This window comes from Lingula anatina, chromosome 2 (genome assembly GCF_051362555.1).
Source record: "Lingula anatina isolate TDL-2025a chromosome 2, LinAna3.0, whole genome shotgun sequence".
Lineage (NCBI taxonomy): Eukaryota > Metazoa > Brachiopoda > Lingulata > Lingulida > Lingulidae > Lingula > Lingula anatina.
In genome coordinates, this window is record NC_141768.1 from 31,613,838 (window position 1) to 31,633,385 (window position 19,548).

At 38.4% G+C, this 19,548-nt stretch overlaps 1 protein-coding gene across 1 annotated transcript; it reads right to left on the minus strand.

Moving 5' to 3' along the window:
- Window positions 1-8,178: 8,178 nt before the first annotated feature.
- On the minus strand, window positions 8,179-9,648 carry LOC147763594 (uncharacterized). The gene is made up of 3 exons (XM_087007154.1): window positions 9,300-9,648; window positions 8,691-8,891; window positions 8,179-8,389 (listed from the first exon to the last, which is right to left on the minus strand). Exons 1-3 carry the CDS (start codon window positions 9,478-9,480, stop codon window positions 8,337-8,339), a joined length of 435 nt encoding a protein of 144 aa, XP_086863280.1. The 5' UTR covers window positions 9,481-9,648; the 3' UTR covers window positions 8,179-8,336.
- Window positions 9,649-19,548: the final 9,900 nt, after the last annotated feature.

Consider the following 19,548-nt stretch of genomic DNA (forward strand, 5'->3'; position numbering starts at 1 on the left):
ACAAATCCTGGTAGACAGCAACACCTGTTGGTCCTGTAACACACACCCTGGTCCTCAATACATACCCACAAATCCTGGTAGACAGCGACACCTGTTGGTCCTGTAACACACACTGTGGTCCTCAATACATACCCACAAATCCTGGTAGACATCAACACCTGTTGGTCCTGTAACACTCACCCTGGTCCTCAATACATACCCTCAAATCCTGGTAGACAGCGACACCTGTTGGTCCTGTAACACACACTCTGGTCCTCAATACATACCCACAAATCCTGGTAGACTGCGACACCTGTTGGTCCTGTAACACACACCGTGGTTCTCAATACATACCCACAAATCCTGGTAGACAGCGACACCTGTTGGTCCTGTAACACACACCGTGGTCCTCAATACATACCCACAAATCTTGGTAGACAGCGACACCTGTTGTCTGTTGGTCCTGTAACACACTGTGGTCCTCAATACATACCCACAAATCCTGGTAGACAGCGACACCTGTTGGTCCTGTAACACACCGTGGTCCTCAATACATACCCACAAATCCTGGTAGACAGCAACACCTGTTGCCTGTTGGTCCTGTTACACACACTGTGGTACCAAATACATACCCACAAATCCTGGTAGACAGCAATACCTGTTGGTCCTGTAACACACACCGTGGTCCTCAATACATACCCACAAATCCTAGAAGACAGCAACACCTGTTGGTCCTGTTACACACACCGTGGTCTTCAATACATACCCACAAATCCTGGTAGACAGTGACACCTGTTAGTCCTGTTACACACACCGTGGTCCTTAACACATACCCACAAATCCTGGTAGACAGCTACACCTGTTGGTCCTGTAACACGCACCCTGGTCCTCAATACATACCCACAAATCCTGGTAGACAGCAACACCTGTTGGTCCTGTTACACACAACGTGGTCTTCAATACATATCCACAAATCCTGGTTGACAGTGACACCTGTTAGTCCTGTTACACACACCGTGGTCCTTAATACATACCCACAAATCCTGGTAGACAGCGACACCTGTTGGTCCTGTAACACACACCGTGGTCCTTAATACATACCCACAAATCCTGGTAGACAGCGACACCTGTTGGTCCTGTATCACACATCGTGGTCCTTACCAGTGCAGTTCTTAACATACAGACACGTTGCTGGAAAAGAGTACGGCGTTGAAGTTATTAGTACTTTTTCGGAAACTAAGTAATGTGTGGTATGGCACATTACGGTATGCATCACAAACATTCCTCTTCTATACACTTGTAAACTCATATTAAAGCGTTTCTCATGTGTTGTTGATGCAATGGTATGAAGCTTTCTATCAAACACAATACTATTAAAATTAAATAAACCTTAATTAAATTAACCCTACTGCTTGTTTCTGTATGCTTTTTACATGTCTCTTCGTGACCGAAAAATAAAAGACTTGCAGTCCTGACTGCAATACATATGTTTATTAATAATACTGATGCTGGTCAGGTGACAGCATTCAGAGGAATGTTTGGTGGTGAGGTGTGGCGAGCGATAGGAGAAAAATGCTTTACAGTAGACAACTTTGAATATCGTACAAAATAGAGTGCTCCAGAAGAGCGATCGAGTGCATACAGTCAGGGGCGTAACCAGACCTTTAAAAATTGTACGCACAGATTTTTAAAATTCCCAGCAAAATGTAGACTAACGCAAGAGATAAGGGCAGCGTAATTACAGCATATGTCATTTAGTTAGAAATATTCTCGCAATTAAAAAAGTTTCAATATTCTTATTACCCAGAACGGTATATTTATTTAAAAGGAGGCTAGCTTCGCATATGTGGAATCCCCTTCGAATAATCCTGGATCCACCTCTGAGTTGAACTAACATACGGTTTCATTCACCTTACATGTGGATGCATGGCTCCCAAAAACAACGACACGACAGAGCTCTGATACATCTACGTAAGTTTAATTATTTGTTTGTAAAAATTGCCCATGTCACCCTGTTAGTTTGGAGGGGTAAGCTGGGTCAAGTCCGTGTCAAAATTCTTTGAAGCTTGATTCTGAGGAAAAATTCTTCCTTTGTTTCTCTAGCTCCTTCTTAAACCTGGCGTCCAGGTTTTATCTAGCTGCTCTTTGAAAATAACACTCAGGCAGATTTTTACCTGAGATAAATAACGCCAGATATTCTTAAGAAAGAGGGTACAGAAGAGTTGCGGGCCACTGAACCCTCCAATTAAGAGGTAAAGGAAGTTTCAGTTAAATGGACGATTAAGATAGGACTTGTTAAGGTTACAGGCATTGTTTACCTCATTTTGCAAGACCGGGGGGGGGGGGGGGCCCGAACAATTGTGCCTATACAATTGATACAGAGGATTTGTACATACAGGTGACTTTAATAAGCAGAGGATTTTCTTTTATATTCCGTGAAAAATACACTAAATTTATATAAAATAATATCATGGTTGGCCAAAAAATTGTACGCACAGTGCATCCGTGCGTATGCCTAGTTACGCCCATGTTAACAGTTAACGGGTGTTTTATCGGTTCCCTATAGTTACCTTTCTGGTCACAGGCTGTCCCTTCCCAGCCCACATCACACACACACAGAAACCGCTGTCACACACGCCATTGACGCAGGCACCACAGGAACCTGTATGAACCATAGTGATATTGGCGTTAGTATTGTAACTTTTATAATTAGGAAACTGGAAAGGAAATGGTGTCACTCTCACTTAGAAATTCATCGGCAATTGTTCATATCTGCGCGATCTCACTATCACTCTCTTCTTGTGGCACACAAGAAAGAATATCACCGCTCCCGTATTGAATCTGCTGATCAGAAAACACTTTTCAAGATCGTGGACCAAATATCGGAATCAAAATCATCTCAACTGAATGTCCTCCCAGACATGGAAATCTCAGAGCTCCCTCAACTTTTTTCAAATTACTTTACAGATAAGATCAAGAGCATTCGAAATGATCTCGTTTCTTATTCTTCTGTAGAAATCTCAGAAACCCCAGTTACCTGTACTCATGCAGTATTGACTGAATTTTCACCTGTATCAGAAGAAGATGTTTTAGCATTAATGAAAAGCATGAATTCTAAATCTTCTGCCTTAGATCCTGTGCCAACACATATTATGAAAGAGTGCATTACTGTTCTGGCCCCAGTTATTTTAAAGATAGTGAATCTCTCTTTTACAACAGGCATCTTCCCATCCAACTGCAAAGCAGCAATTGTTAGACCCTTGTTAAAAAAACAAGGCCTGTGCAAACAAGTGTTTAAAAATTATCGACCAATATCAAACTTGCCCTTCTTAGGGAAGTTTCTTGAGAAAATGGCATGTATACAACTGAATAACTATCTAGCTCAAAACAGTCTATATGGCAAGTTTCAATCAGCTTATAGAGAAGGACATAGCACAGAAACAGCTCTCCTAAGGGTTCATAATGACATCATGCTTTCTTTAGACAAACAAAAAGATGTTATTTTAGTCCTTTTAGATCTGTCTGCTGCATTCGACACCATTGACCACAACATACTTCTGCACAGACTACAGTACCGATTTGGAGTAAAAGATTTAGCACTTAATTGGTTAACCTCATATCTAAAAGATCGAACACAAAAGGTGTCAATTGAGTCGTTGCTATCAGAGCCCACTATTTTAGAGTATGGTGTCCCTCAGGGGTCTGTGCTAGGTCCATTGCTCTTTTCATTGTATATGCTACCAGTAGAAGACATTATAGTTAAACATGGTCTCAACACTGTCATTTTTGCTGATGACACTCAAATTTATGTCACAAGTGAAAGTAATCGCTCCATGGCTATCACCTCAATAGAAACGTGTCTAGTTGAGATCCGAAATTGGATGAAAACAAACATGCTAGCACTAAATGATGGAAAAACTGAACTAATATGGTTTACATCAAGGTCTAAGTCAGACAGGGGAAATGCAATGAAATCTGATATTTGTATCGGTGGTGTCAACATCAATCCATCTAGCTATGTGAAAGATTTAGGTGTCACCTTTGATCAGTATGCAACTATGGATAGACGGATCTCTGAAATTTGCAAATCGGCATCATACTCACTTTGGCGAATTAGTAAGATACGTGACTTACTGGACAAAACTTCAACTGAAAAACTAGTCCATGCTTTCATTACTTCTAAGCTTGATTATTGCAACAGTCTCTTATATGGTTTAGGCAAAAATCATCTGAACAAACTTCAATTAATTCAAAATTCTGCAGCTAGGCTGGTAACTAAAATGGGATGGAATAGCCGAGAGCATATAACACCTGTTTTGATGGAACTTCACTGGCTTCCAGTAAGAGAGAGAATTTTATTTAAAATTTTATGTGTCATTTTTAAAGCAGTCACTGAGAATAAACCACTTTATATCTCAGAACTTATGAAGCAACATCAGCATGGAAGAGTTACCAGGTCTTCAACTTTTAGTCATTTACTTTTAGAACACAGTGTCTTAGAGAAAAAAGCTGGTAAATTTTACGGTGAAAGGGCATTTATGATATATGCACCCAAAGTTTGGAACACTTTACCCTCTGAAATACGAGCAGCAGGTGACATAGATACTTTTAAAAAGCTTTTGAAAACTCATATTTTTAGAATAGCCTATCAGTAGCTATCATATAGTTAATTTTAGTTTTTAATAAGGTGTACTGTAATTTTATGATTAATTTTAAATGTTGTCACTTTAGGTTCTTATCATTTTAGAATATGAATAATTGGTTCTTTAAATTAGTTCTTAGTCCTTTAAAATTGTAATGTGTTCTTATATTAGTATTGTGTTATTTAGCTCTTTTAAGTGAATGTTGTAAGGCGCATTGAGATTTTTAATGGAATGCGCCATAGAAAAATAAATTATTATTATTATTATTATAATAATTCAAAACATATTTAAATTTATATAAAAACACTATTATTATTATTATTGCACTGAGCAGTGGATGTCACAGTTTCATACATATTTAAAAACGTGATTTTGTCAAACGCATTTTAGAAACAAAGTGGAAAAAAGTGGAAAAAATATCTAAAAAGACCTTAAATATCTTTTTGCTAAGATATATGTCAAAACTACATGAGGCACAAAATGGCCGCCAATTGTTTCTATAATGTCGAAGATGGGTTCTTTTTTCCTAATTTAGTCAGGTTTGATAATCTACACGGTTTATTTTTTTATTTTTATTTATTTATTTATTTATTTATTTATTTATTTATTGCAAAAAAAAAAGTGATGGAAATATGAAACATTATATTTTGGAACCTAATTTGCATAATTTATGCGTGTCTCTATGGATATTTTTTCTTTTGGCCCAAGGATCCTTCATGCCAAGTTAGACTATAAAATGCAGTGTTTGACCCCTTAACAAGCCTACTATGTAGGACGTTGTCCAAGGTGACAAATAACCTACCTATAGAGCAGTCAGTTCCAGTCCAACCGTCTACATTGACAAGTGCTGTTCACACACCTCCCTTTACCATTACATTGACCAGGACAACCTGGCAATAACGTTATATTATAAGGCTACAGACACAGATATGGTTGTATCTGCATGCAGGTATGCATATTATTGTATATTTCTAGCAAAGGACATTAATTAAGCAGTTAAAATAACACAAAATAACACAGATATTTATAAATAAGTTAATAAAGAATGCTAACGCATGCGCACATGATTATGATTTATGATTTTTAATATCCTTTAATATTCTCAGTTTTATCAATCAATTATTTTATCTGATTGTGCCAGTGTGTATTTATATTTTATTATTCCAACTCTCTACGTGCTAACAGACTGTTTAAGCAGTAATAATAATAATGGTCTGATGTGGCGTGAATCTGCACATGTACAAAGTGTGTTAGCGTTTTGATACGGTATATTTATTATTTTTCATTTGATTCAGGCATGTAAGGCAAGGAGTGGTGTAAGAGATTCTCTATATATTAATACTCACCTAGTTCATATGTTTCTTGGTTGGAGAAAGTGATATCTTTCGTGACCGCGATGTCATAGACACACTCCTGCAGTAACACGCCCTCCAGTCCTTTCCTCTGACATACCGTCTCTGCAGCCTGAATATTGGGGTAATGACGGTATAGCATTATAGAGGTTGCAAATGTTAATGTCACCTACTCGGGCTCATCTCATCTTTACACCTTACCGACTATGCTACTAATTATGATAATCCAATGGTATGGAATTAACACATGTACCTGTTTTCCTTGAATGTACTGGGGTATTTGGAAATAACTTCAAGAGCTTTCTAAAACTATGCGTTGATGTAAAGCACAAGTGAAGCAAATGCAACAATATGTATTCGAGACAACACAACTTTATCATTTAATAAAAGTCTTCTTGAAACAGACCGGTTTCATATTTTAATATATCTTAAAAGTATCTAATCAGATTGTTTACCTTACGTTTACAGCATAATTCTATATTGATATATATATATACGTATTTGTGATGGACCTTTTGGTCATTTTGACCGCAATGGCTAAGCGTTACATACAGGTAAGAGGTCACTGACTTTAATCTCAGCCTGTGATACGTTCACGCAAGAAGTTATAACTTCTTGGTTCACGGGACCGTAGGCCGGATTGTATAGACTGGGGTCGGTGTAGGAGGGGTCCATGACGTCATCAGCGTGGAAGTTTGAACTGTCCTAGGACCAACTGCCGTATAACCCAGAACCAGAAAACGAAGTACTTATTCTCCCTGTGGTGATAACGACAAATGTTAAAAATGTTTCAGAGGAGTAAATGGTTGAAAATTCGAATAGTTAAGGCAGTGTTTTAATATCACCGATTTCTAAACATGCTAAAGAATATTAGGCTACATATCAATTACAAGTCTGATTTTCTACACATCTATATACTGTCTACAGGCCATATGGTGTTTCATTGCCATACTCTGAATTTCAAAGAAAAGAAGTCAAGAATAAATATGTAATCAAGCTCATCAGTACATTGATCATTCTCTCTAATAGTTGTTGTATAAAATGCAGTGTTTGACCCCTTAACAAGCCTACTATGTAGGACGTTGTCCAAGGTGACAAATAACCTACCTATAGAGCAGTCAGTTCCAGTCCAACCGTCTACATTGACAAGTGCTGTTCACACACCTCCCTTTACCATTACATTGACCAGGACAACCTGGCAATAACGTTATATTATAAGGCTACAGACACAGATATGGTTGTATCTGCATGCAGGTATGCATATTATTGTATATTTCTAGCAAAGGACATTAATTAAGCAGTTAAAATAACACAAAATAACACAGATATTTATAAATAAGTTAATAAAGAATGCTAACGCATGCGCACATGATTATGATTTATGATTTTTAATATCCTTTAATATTCTCAGTTTTATCAATCAATTATTTTATCTGATTGTGCCAGTGTGTATTTATATTTTATTATTCCAACTCTCTACGTGCTAACAGACTGTTTAAGCAGTAATAATAATAATGGTCTGATGTGGCGTGAATCTGCACATGTACAAAGTGTGTTAGCGTTTTGATACGGTATATTTATTATTTTTCATTTGATTCAGGCATGTAAGGCAAGGAGTGGTGTAAGAGATTCTCTATATATTAATACTCACCTAGTTCATATGTTTCTTGGTTGGAGAAAGTGATATCTTTCGTGACCGCGATGTCATAGACACACTCCTGCAGTAACACGCCCTCCAGTCCTTTCCTCTGACATACCGTCTCTGCAGCCTGAATATTGGGGTAATGACGGTATAGCATTATAGAGGTTGCAAATGTTAATGTCACCTACTCGGGCTCATCTCATCTTTACACCTTACCGACTATGCTACTAATTATGATAATCCAATGGTATGGAATTAACACATGTACCTGTTTTCCTTGAATGTACTGGGGTATTTGGAAATAACTTCAAGAGCTTTCTAAAACTATGCGTTGATGTAAAGCACAAGTGAAGCAAATGCAACAATATGTATTCGAGACAACACAACTTTATCATTTAATAAAAGTCTTCTTGAAACAGACCGGTTTCATATTTTAATATATCTTAAAAGTATCTAATCAGATTGTTTACCTTACGTTTACAGCATAATTCTATATTGATATATATATATACGTATTTGTGATGGACCTTTTGGTCATTTTGACCGCAATGGCTAAGCGTTACATACAGGTAAGAGGTCACTGACTTTAATCTCAGCCTGTGATACGTTCACGCAAGAAGTTATAACTTCTTGGTTCACGGGACCGTAGGCCGGATTGTATAGACTGGGGTCGGTGTAGGAGGGGTCCATGACGTCATCAGCGTGGAAGTTTGAACTGTCCTAGGACCAACTGCCGTATAACCCAGAACCAGAAAACGAAGTACTTATTCTCCCTGTGGTGATAACGACAAATGTTAAAAATGTTTCAGAGGAGTAAATGGTTGAAAATTCGAATAGTTAAGGCAGTGTTTTAATATCACCGATTTCTAAACATGCTAAAGAATATTAGGCTACATATCAATTACAAGTCTGATTTTCTACACATCTATATACTGTCTACAGGCCATATGGTGTTTCATTGCCATACTCTGAATTTCAAAGAAAAGAAGTCAAGAATAAATATGTAATCAAGCTCATCAGTACATTGATCATTCTCTCTAATAGTTGTTGTATTATTTTTTCCTTATGACTCACATGACTCGGCGAATTCCACTGCCTTGCCCTTGGTGACCAAAGTGCCATTGGCCATGGTGAAATCGTTGTCCTGGTTGTCGTCCATCAGTCCACACAGTCCAGACGTCTGCCCCGTAAAACTGGCAGTTAGACCAGAACGCACGTTTAGGAAGAGACGCCCCATCACCGGGCTGAACCGGACGTCTACTGTGACAGATACACCTAAGGGGAAATAAAGCGTTGACAATATCTGTGCCAATCAACACAGGCGTGAGGAAAGGAACGGGGTAACTGTTCAGATGGTGGAAAAAATTAAATAGACTTTCATTATACTTCTTTTGTATTGGGCATCGTCCACGATATTAATTATATACTAAAGATACAATCACAGTATAAGCAGTCACTAAGCCATTCGTTCTGCCCCTAGGACTTCCATGGTTGAAAAACGTAGCTAATCCCGCCTACCCCCCTTCCCAGCTCCTGCGGCTATGCCGCACCATATATAGTGGAACGCATATTAGCAACTCACAGCCTACAGTGTATATCACATCCAAAGGCTATCGTGTAAGAGAATATTCTCTTCAAATTAGGTGCTTATGTGAAAGAACATAAATATAACAGTATACATACCGGTGTCATACTGAATTGCAATCATCATCACGGCACCAGTGGCGTTGTTCCTGACCTTAGCAATGTCTACAATGACGGTGTCGTTGTAAAGCGTCAATCTTGTGGTACATGGCACGTGTAGTAAGACGTCTACAATAACGATTATTTTAATGATATCTTTAAAAATCTTGAAACAATACATCCATTCGTTTTATTGACCATGTGATTGATAAAACAAGCGCAACTATCATGCTGTTTCTTAGATCCAAAGTTTGATAGACTCTTTCCGGATTTTAATGTCATATTATTCAAAGGCAATATTACTAGTACACTTTCTATATTCCCAATTCACCTTAAAGTAGAAAGAGTGGTTTCAGTAGCAGTGAACGGTGTAGTAATGGTGGCCACATTGTGACCGACCTTGACCGCGGCGGTACCGACCAGTGACGCTTGTTTATAGCCGAAGAACCTGACTTGTACGCCAAAGTCGTTAACTGTACTCATACAGTCCCAGAACTCCCGGATACCGTGGTAGTCGTAGGATATACTTTAGGAAACAACGAATTCTTACATTAGGTTATACCATTACTCTAGCAAACATGGCGCACAACGGTTATTTCATTTCACGGCGATTACTTTTTTTTTCGAGACGGTATGATTAAATCAGGAAATTAACATCGATGCACACTAAACCGCCAAAGAATTGGCGTGATTTAAATTCGATGAGAAATTTTGACGATGTTCACCCACCATCTGCTGTCTGTAAGTGAGGATCACCTCCCATATTTCTTGGTATTCTGACATCAAACAGACGCCGGTCCAGAATTGGGAACACACACACCTAGAGCTACAGAAGTACGACTGAGGGGTGCAAACACCATTGCCGAAACATTCTGAAATGTAACAAGGGTGTTTGTAATGTAAAGGCTCTCTATCTGATTGTATGGATTCAGTCATTGGGTGATAAAATGCATATTTTCAATTTTTTTATTTTTCATGTTTTTTTTTTTTTTTTTTGCTTTTTCACCCAATATTTTACCATCAAACTTTTAAAAACTTCCAATATAATCTTCATATAGTAAAAGTTAAGGAAAGGTGTTGAAATGATCATCAAATATTAAATAGATAGCAGTAGTATAAGAAAAACCCGGACAGTTCTTAAAAAGGATAGGGCCCTGATAAGGCCCTCTAAATGTTTGTTTTCTTATTTTCTTTCTTATTTATTTTTTCTTTATTTTATGAAAAAAAGTTATATTGGCAAAATCAAGTGTGTATACATAAGATTTTATTTTATTTTTACTTATTATGTTATTTATTCATTTATTTTTTAAATGGAAATGTTTATATTGGTAAAAAAATGGTAGGTGTGTAAACATAAGATTTGAAAGGATAGATGATTGTTTATAGTATTTCATTGTATTGGATGAACAAATTATTATTATTGATCTAAAAAAGAGAGGTGGCATTGTTTGCGGTTCAGTTGAACGCGGCGCATAGTAAACAAACAAGGATCCGCTAACAGTCAGGTGAGACTATTGTAATGCACAAAGAGAGCAGTATGCAAGCCAAATACTTAGAGTATTGTGAGAGTGTGTGTGGTTCGCAAACACTTAATAGATTAAAACCTCCCATTTTATTGAAGTAAACTGTATTTGAATGATAGCATTAAATGAATGACACTACGAGCCAGGTAGTGTTATAGTAAAGCAGTATTGTTTGCTGGTCAAGCAACTGTTGTAGTGGTTTATACGCACAGCCGCAATGAATATTATTTTGATTCATATGAAGCTTTCCCTTTATTTCTAAATGATCGCCTTAGTTTGTACAACAAATAAAACAGTATTGCACGCTGTAGGTGTACATAATCTGTTAAGCACAAGGCGTTTTGGTGACAAAATTCATAGCATTTTTAACAGTATTTTTATGATTTAAAACAAAATATTTTTTATAGTACAATTAATAGATCATGATAGGAACATAGCTGAATAATGTAAAATTAAATGTCTAAAGGTGCAGTGGACACACCGTCTTCTAACACTTTACGTTTGCAATAGAAATAGGAAAAGGCGTCCCGCCTCTGCACGTAAGAATACATTGTGTTATTGAATAACCTGATGCCCCTATAGCTACTCTTACAACCGGTCGTGCGTGCTTCTACGAGCGGTTTGCGTGCAAAAAATTGGCCAAGTAGTAAGATACACGCACGTGGAGCGTACTATTTTTGGTGGACGCAAACACGACGCAAAGCACGCAGCCCGAAAACTGGCCGGCCAGTTTTTCGCTACGACCTGTCTGCGACAATTAGAACGCCTGGAGCACGCTCGTAGCACGCAAGACAAAAGTACTTAGTAAGTGCGCTAGGCGTGCGTGTAACGCAGGAAAAGCATGCAGAAATTACGGGGTATTTTACCACGAAGACGTACTTACCACGCAAGAGACTCGTAAGTTTAACTGACTTTCAATGTACGTGTTAACAATAAGGGGGGTGAGCGCACTTCCTCCGTGCGTTTATCTTACTTCCAAAGTGCGTGGCGAGTACTACTACCATACCTGTGAAGTGCGTCACACTAAGACGACGCACGTGCCCAGCACGATAAAAGTGCAGGCGATCCCGAGCAACCACTGCCAGCATTGCGTCACGATCTTCGGCCTCCTCTAGCATTAGCAGCTGTAGAAGTCGATGGCGCATCCTTCTTGGAAGTGCCTTTTTGGAAGCCAAAACAGTGAATGATGAAGAGACTCGGTGCTCCCTTTTATATTATTTTGATTATCCGTGCGTTCCACTTCCGTGCTTATTTCGTTTCTCTTACGTTTCTCTTACTTCGTAAGTACGGTTTCTGAAAACGTACGCTTCACTTGCAATACACGTATGATTATCTCACTCACTGTGTGCGACACGAGTACAGATCGTACGTGCTCCTTACTTCTTCCTACTTCCAAAAAAAGGCGTACAGACCACTTGCGGGCCCCACGTTTAGAGCACGACACACCTACTCATAAAGTACTTACTACTTCGTCCGCTGCGATTTAATTTTCATCCTGCGACAACGCTATGTCTGACGAGAACTCCGAGGACGCACGATCTCTAAGCACGCACGACGGGTTGTAAGAGAGGCTTATTTATACCACTACCACTCTTTCTGTTTAATAAGACGTCTAAATATTTGGTTTTATCTATAGTATTACAAGTCCTATTTACACCCTTGCAGCTGAACTTGGATTTTGTCTCTTCTCCGTAACAGTAGTAAGTCTTACCGTCACCAATCCACTCGGCTTTGAACAATCCAGGCGTTCTTTTGTCAAAGGCCTCGTGCTCTGGCGTATCAGTGCGAGGAAACCAAAGATGTTTTTCTTTTTCATACTGCTCACGCATGCTAGGTTTTACAACGTCTTCTAAGCTGTCCGCCGAAAAGGCAATGTAAGCGGAATCCGTGTCCATTTCACAATACTGGAAATCGGACGGATCCACAAACTTCAGCATGAAATCGTAATAAAATTCTAGCATGCGCAGCTTGGCATACTGATACACCATGACCCCGATTTGAATGGGTAAGTCGTATTTGACGACTTTTTTTGTTTAGTTCGATCTCGTATGTGCTTTCAGCAATTTGATCTAAACGCCGAAACCTGGGGTCGTTGATCTTTCTAGAGGCCTTAGCTTCACCGCAATATTGCACATCGCGGTGTTTGTCTTTATTGGTAACCGTTTTACCGTACCCAGAATTACCAATGAGCTTCATGGTATCGGCAACGATGGTCTTTGTTTTGTCTTTGTCCCCCTCTCTACGAGCATCACTCACGGCATTTCCAAAATGCTAGAAGCAGGCTTTAGGTGTGTACTCGACAACCTGATAGATTCGGGAGACACGAAGACCGTGGGTCAGATACCATTTAAGAAGGGGTGTGGCCAAAACGATTTTTTCTCCAAAGAAACTACCGATCAACGATTTTCTAGGGGTGCGCATGATATTATTTTCCTGGACAAAATTTTCCATGCATGACCCAATGTCGTCTCGGGTAATCGTGGTGTTTTTGAAAATGGGAGGCATTTCGGCAAACATGGCTTTTAGTTCAGAGGGGACTTCTATATCACACTCAACGAACCCAAACAACTTATCATTTCGAACGGCGTCTAAATTATCGTCGAATTTGAGTTGATATTTGTTCTCAGTTGGGAGTGTGTACTGTTTTACAAATTCTTTCACTTAAACGGTGTCCCGTTGAAGTTTTTTCCATTCACACTCCCACATTTCAACCAGATTATACCCTCGAATGTATTCGCTATTTTTGTCTGTTTGGATTCGCAGTGAGGACGAAGAAGCCTTTTTGGTATCATTCATAACTTTATAGGTGCCATCTTTGTTTTGATTAAGGTGGCAACGGTGGCCGTGAAAATAACACCCGTGGTATTGATACACAGTCTTCGTTTTTCGACAAAATCCATCGACAGGTAGTCGGGGGAGGTAGCCTATGCGTTTTTCAGTGCCGTTGAACTGATGTCGGATGTTTACACCATCTGAATGGGCGACCCAGTCTAACCACATCGTGGCCTCTCTCCCACGTGGATGGGAATATTCACGTTTATACCCAGACACTTCGTGTCTACGTATGAACGTCTGTTAAGCCCCTCTGGTCCTCAAATCAAGTTCAGTCCCTTGGTTCTAAACTGTTTACCAGAGGCTCTGTTCTGGTCCTACACCTGTAAATGTCCATCATGACGTGTTCAAACGTGTTTCCCAAACGTGTCCTTGGCTGACTCTCTTTTGGGCCCCAGACTTTTTCTGCGGTATAGTCTTCATTTGGAAACCTGCCAGTATGACGTTCGGGGGAGGGGAGGGGATTAATTACTTGCAGTTAAGCAACTCAACTAACGGTCATTTGGTTGATTCGCGAGATCAACGGACTAGCTGGCTATTATTTCACAGCATAAATTGAAATGAAAGATATAAATTGCAGAGTAACGTACCTTGTGTCGCAAGGATACTACTTATAATTATTTATTCCCTTCTTGCCCCCCCCCCCCTCGGGCATTTGTAATTGATACTCCGTATCTTGATTAATGTGGAAGAATCGAAAGATGAAAAGAGCGCCCAAACATGCTTTTGACAGGTCAGGTCACGAAGTAACGGATACGGCATCTCAGGCCACAAAATATGGCTTCACAGGGCAGTGAACAAACTCGAGAAATTTCCCTCTCCGACAAAATTCCGAGCATATATGGTCACCCTGCTTCCTACATGTCTTTACAACAATTCAGTATCATTATACTGAATTCTATTACTGTTCTATTACTGATGTTGTATTCAACCATCTCGTAAAATTTGATATTTGAAGAAAATTTCATTGCAGGATTTTACAATATCACTACTTTACACCATCGCTATTATATGGCGCAGAGTACAGGTTCAAACAGGTATAGCTGCAAACAGTAAAATTGTTTGATATTAATAAAAATATAAACAATAATGTTGATCATAATAACTAAACCACTCTGCAGGCTAGTCTACGGGTTATTGCCAAGATGTGTTTAGTTTATAACACTCTCCTCTAGTTCGGGACATTTACAGAATGTCTTGACTTTCTCTCTCTCGTCATAAATCAAAGTCTCTGACATTTAACATTTGTATTTAAATTCAGGATATTTACAGAAATGTGTGAACTTGATATTAATTCGAGAAATGGTATTTTATAGTGTTAGTAGATGTTATAAAGGAAATTACCAAAAATATATAGCTTTCCATATTGAGAAGACATGTTCCTCTACTCCCCCTCTCCAGATTTCCTGGCCCGAGGAGCAATATGTTTGTACTAAATTCTGAAGCTATGAACGCGCTTGATAGAAATCAGATGTGGAGATAGTGAGATTTTATTGCCCGATATATATCTTCTTAACCGACCAAGCTAGATGTCACGAAACACGATAAAGTATATCAGTAGAAAGGCTCAACTTGACTTTTTTTAAATTTCAAATCGTTCTTTCATAACATAATAGTTGCTATGCCCTTATGCTCCCCCTCTCACCCTGAACTCTTGTCATAAATATTCATTTTTTATATGAAAGATGAGAGCGTAAATTAACTTATCCCAACCGCTCACGTTTTGTATAACGTTTTTATTAATGTTTCATATTACTTTTAATAACTGCTGACTGCTTTCCCTGTTAGAGGGTACAATGACATAAACCAGTGAACGTGTCATATATTTATTCCGATATTAATCTAAATATATGTGGCTCACATTTTCACTTTTTGTTGAAAGTTTTCTCACATCACATCGTGTTTTAAAGGGTCATAAAGTGACCAATTTTTGAGATAGCGTTATGCGGGACTTAGGTAACTTTTATATAAACGGAAAATAATATACTGTAGATTGATTCACAACTCTGCTTCCGGTCGAATGCAAGCCCGTAAGGACCAACTAAAATTAAATGCCCGTGTCTGGTGCGGGTGCTCCGTTTTCGTGGTTCTCTTACATAATTGCACGATGCTTCGTTAATCTGGCAACAAATGTCGCTACAGATGAGATGCAAATAAAACGGTATAATGATCGACGCGAAAATGCCTTTAGTCTGTTATGATGCTTTCCATGTACGCACATCTACTATAATGTATAGGATTCGAAATTATCAACATCGGATTACTTAAAATAATCATCCAAAGATCATGTACATTACGGCCCGTACACACAATTCGTTTGATTTGTGGTTTTTAATGAACTTAAATGTAGATGCTGCGATAAAAACCATTCAGCTGAATAAGATATATATATATATATATGGCGAAAAAGAAATTGAGACGTCCCTGGAGTCGAGACAAAATCTAAAGAATCCCTATTCTGTAATAACAACTAGATTTGTCTCTTTTAAATTAATTTGAATTGTGCTCTATAACAAGAGAGGCAGTCAATGTGAAGGTCGGTGGCACTTTTAATGGTGGTGATCGACTATTTAAATTCACAGATTTCGGGCATGAAAGAAAATTTTGTGGTTTCCAGGGGTCAGTTTGTAAGATCAAAATTCAGGCCAGGGCGCTGTTCTGAATCTTTCGCTTGAAGTGGTAAATTGAAGCCTTTAATTTTGCCCAAGGGAGTACGGCGTTGTGTAACAGTAAATTGCATTGGTATGCATACTTATACTACGTAGTTATACTGGATCTGTCCTCTACCATTAGTCGATCAAATTGCCACAATGTCTTTGGTCAGATCACTGGGTTTTCATGATATTCCCTTCACTGTCACCCTGAGCTTCAGAGATAACTTGACACTAACCTCTTCACAATAGCCTATCTTCATCGTGTCAAGTTACCTCTGACGAAAATAGTTTGACCTAGTTTATATAAGCCAATCGAATCCAAGTTTCAAAATTTTTCACCAAAGTTTGGTGAAAACGCTGATTGGTTGACCGTCAATCGGTAATTCTCGGCTGATTCCGCAAGCTCCATACTAACAACAAAGTTATTGTCGAGTGCGGAGACATCCAAGTAGTGCCGAGTGCATAACCGTACACAAAGAAAGCATGGCGTCTTCTACGAGTGACTACGTAAAATAATGTGTTAAGTTATCTCTTGATTCTTTGCAAAATATGAGTATATCGGAGTTGAAACCAGAGCAGTTTGAGGCCCTGCATCATTATCTACTGAGGGATGATGTATTTTGCGTGCTGCCCACAGGTTACGGCAAGTCTCTGATATTGAGCCTTATCTCTGATTGGTCCGGATTTGAACAAAGCGCGCTTTGACTCGTTCGCGTTCATTGGCTAGATCGTTCAATGAGTCATTGAGTGCGGGCTTTAAATTTGATTGGCGGGCGGCGGGGGCAATCGAATGTGGTCAGAGGTAACTTGACACGATGAAGATAGGCTATTGTGAAGAGGTAAGTGTCAAGTTATCTCTGAAGCTCAGGGTGTTCACTGTACGCTCCTAAAGCAATACAATTGGGATGCTAAGTTGTCATCCTGTAGCAAAACATCACTTGAACATTATCCGAATGATATGGGATATATATTTTGTGAAGGCCTAGGTGTAAATACCAACATATGCAGCATATCTCTAACGATTTACTAAGAGGTATAGACAATTCAAAAAGTGACCCTTCTCTGATCAATAACAAACCGGTGTCTGGGCTATTCTATGCCGACGACCTAGTTCTCTTTTCGAAAAGCCCATTAGGTCTCCAATATAGCCTGGATTGTCTAAAAACGTATTGTAAACTATGGAGACTTTCGATAAACATTAAAAAAACCCAAGTTGTCATTTTCAACAGCAAGGGAAAAATCACGGACGGCACCACTCAAAGCAAACACAAATTTAACATTGGCGGTAAACTACTCGCTCTCTCGTCTAGCTACAACTACCTAGGAATTCTTTTCACTAGATCTGGCAAATTCACTGCAGCTCAAACAAGATTAAAAGAAAAAGCACAAAAAGCCTTTTTCGCACTAAAAAGTTACTTTCCTCTAACCAGCCCTATTAAATCATCCCTCAAGGAAAAACTTTTCGACACAATCATAATGCCAATTGCAACGTACGGATCAGAGGTGTGGGGATATACCCCTCTTACAGACAGATCTCCATCGGAAAAGCTAAATCTCAGTTTTTGTAAACAAATTTTAGGTGTTCACCCAAAAACTTCAAACCACACAGTAAGAGGAGAGACTGGAAGGATTCCTGCTTACATAAAAATTAACATACAATTAATAAAATTTTGGCTCAAAATATTACGCACAGACGAAAACAACCTACTCAAACAAGCATACCTAGATGAATTACATTATTACAATTTATTCACAACAAAAATCCTGTCAAATCTGAACGATGATAACCTCTCATGGAGTGAAGGTATTATGAAACTCTTGTTTGAAAACGGATTTGGAGATGTATGGCTAAAACAGAATCCTGACATAAATTTCCTAAGTATGTTCAGAGAACGAATCATCAGTGGGTACATACAAAACTGGCACAGTGAGCTTGAGGACAAATCCAAATCCAGAGTATATTGCCAATTCAAAAATACATTCAAAAAAGAAAAATATCTAGACCTTCTTCACGATACTGATAAAAGAAAAAACCTAAGCCGTTTTCGCACCAGTGGGCATAAACTCCACATTGAAACAGGCAGATACAATAACACTCCTCGGACCGACAGAAAATGCCATTACTGTTCTAAAGACAAAATTGAAGACGAAAAACACTTTCTCACAACATGCCCCCTATACAACGACATGCGGACAATGTTATATAAGGTATTTACAAAACACGATACACATTTTGGCCTAAAAACAACTCATGAAAAATTTACTATAATTATGAAATGTCAAGAAGAGGAAACCCTTATTGCACTAGCTCAGTTTCTCTCCTCCGCTTTTGCTAGGAGGGATCTACAAGACAGTGCTGCACTCATCGGCAATTGAGTAATAGTAGTAATAGTAGTGATAGAAACTTTTTTTTTTAGTAAATAAGTAAATATTCTTACACATTGTGATTGTTTAATAACATATTCACAAAAAATTGTATTCATATTGTCATTTTCATCCACACAAGTGGATGCATATGTTACGGTGAAATAAACTAAACTAAACTAATCTAAACCAGCCCCGTCAATCAAACACACATTATGGTCAGTTGCGTCTTAGTTTAAATGCAGTCAAACAGGCAAATAGGCTTTGAGTACGAATATATTGCGCGTTTATTAATAAACTTTGTTTATTTTAGATCCGCTGATTCGAAAATAATATAATCCATTTTTACTACTTGCACAAAACGCCTATATGTATACATTTTGGCAGTTTTATAATGACCATATATATATATACCTAAACCCTAAATCCTGAAAATTGAAAAAAAATCTGAAAACAAAACGCGTTTAAAGAACAAAGTAGCTAGACTATCCTTCATAGGGAGCTCTTTACATAAATTGCAGTATTAATAGATTTATAAAACGTATGCAGTAGAAATCCATTATACTGTGCCTATATAAGGGACTAAGTTCTGATTTAAGCTCTGAATCACTATAGTTCTTGACAGTCCAGTGGACATTTAGGAAATTCACGGGAATAAACGCGTCCATATGAAAATAAGAGCTTATACTAACTTGAAACGGAATAAAGAACGCACGATCATGAAAGTGAGTGAGTACCCCCCCGCCCCACATGCACACAATCACCCACGAATGTAACTGTCTTGAAAACAAGAAGCAGAGAACGCCATAAATATTGTAGTAGTATCAAGCTTCTTTAAAAAATATGAGAATATATCATAGCAAATATAATACAATT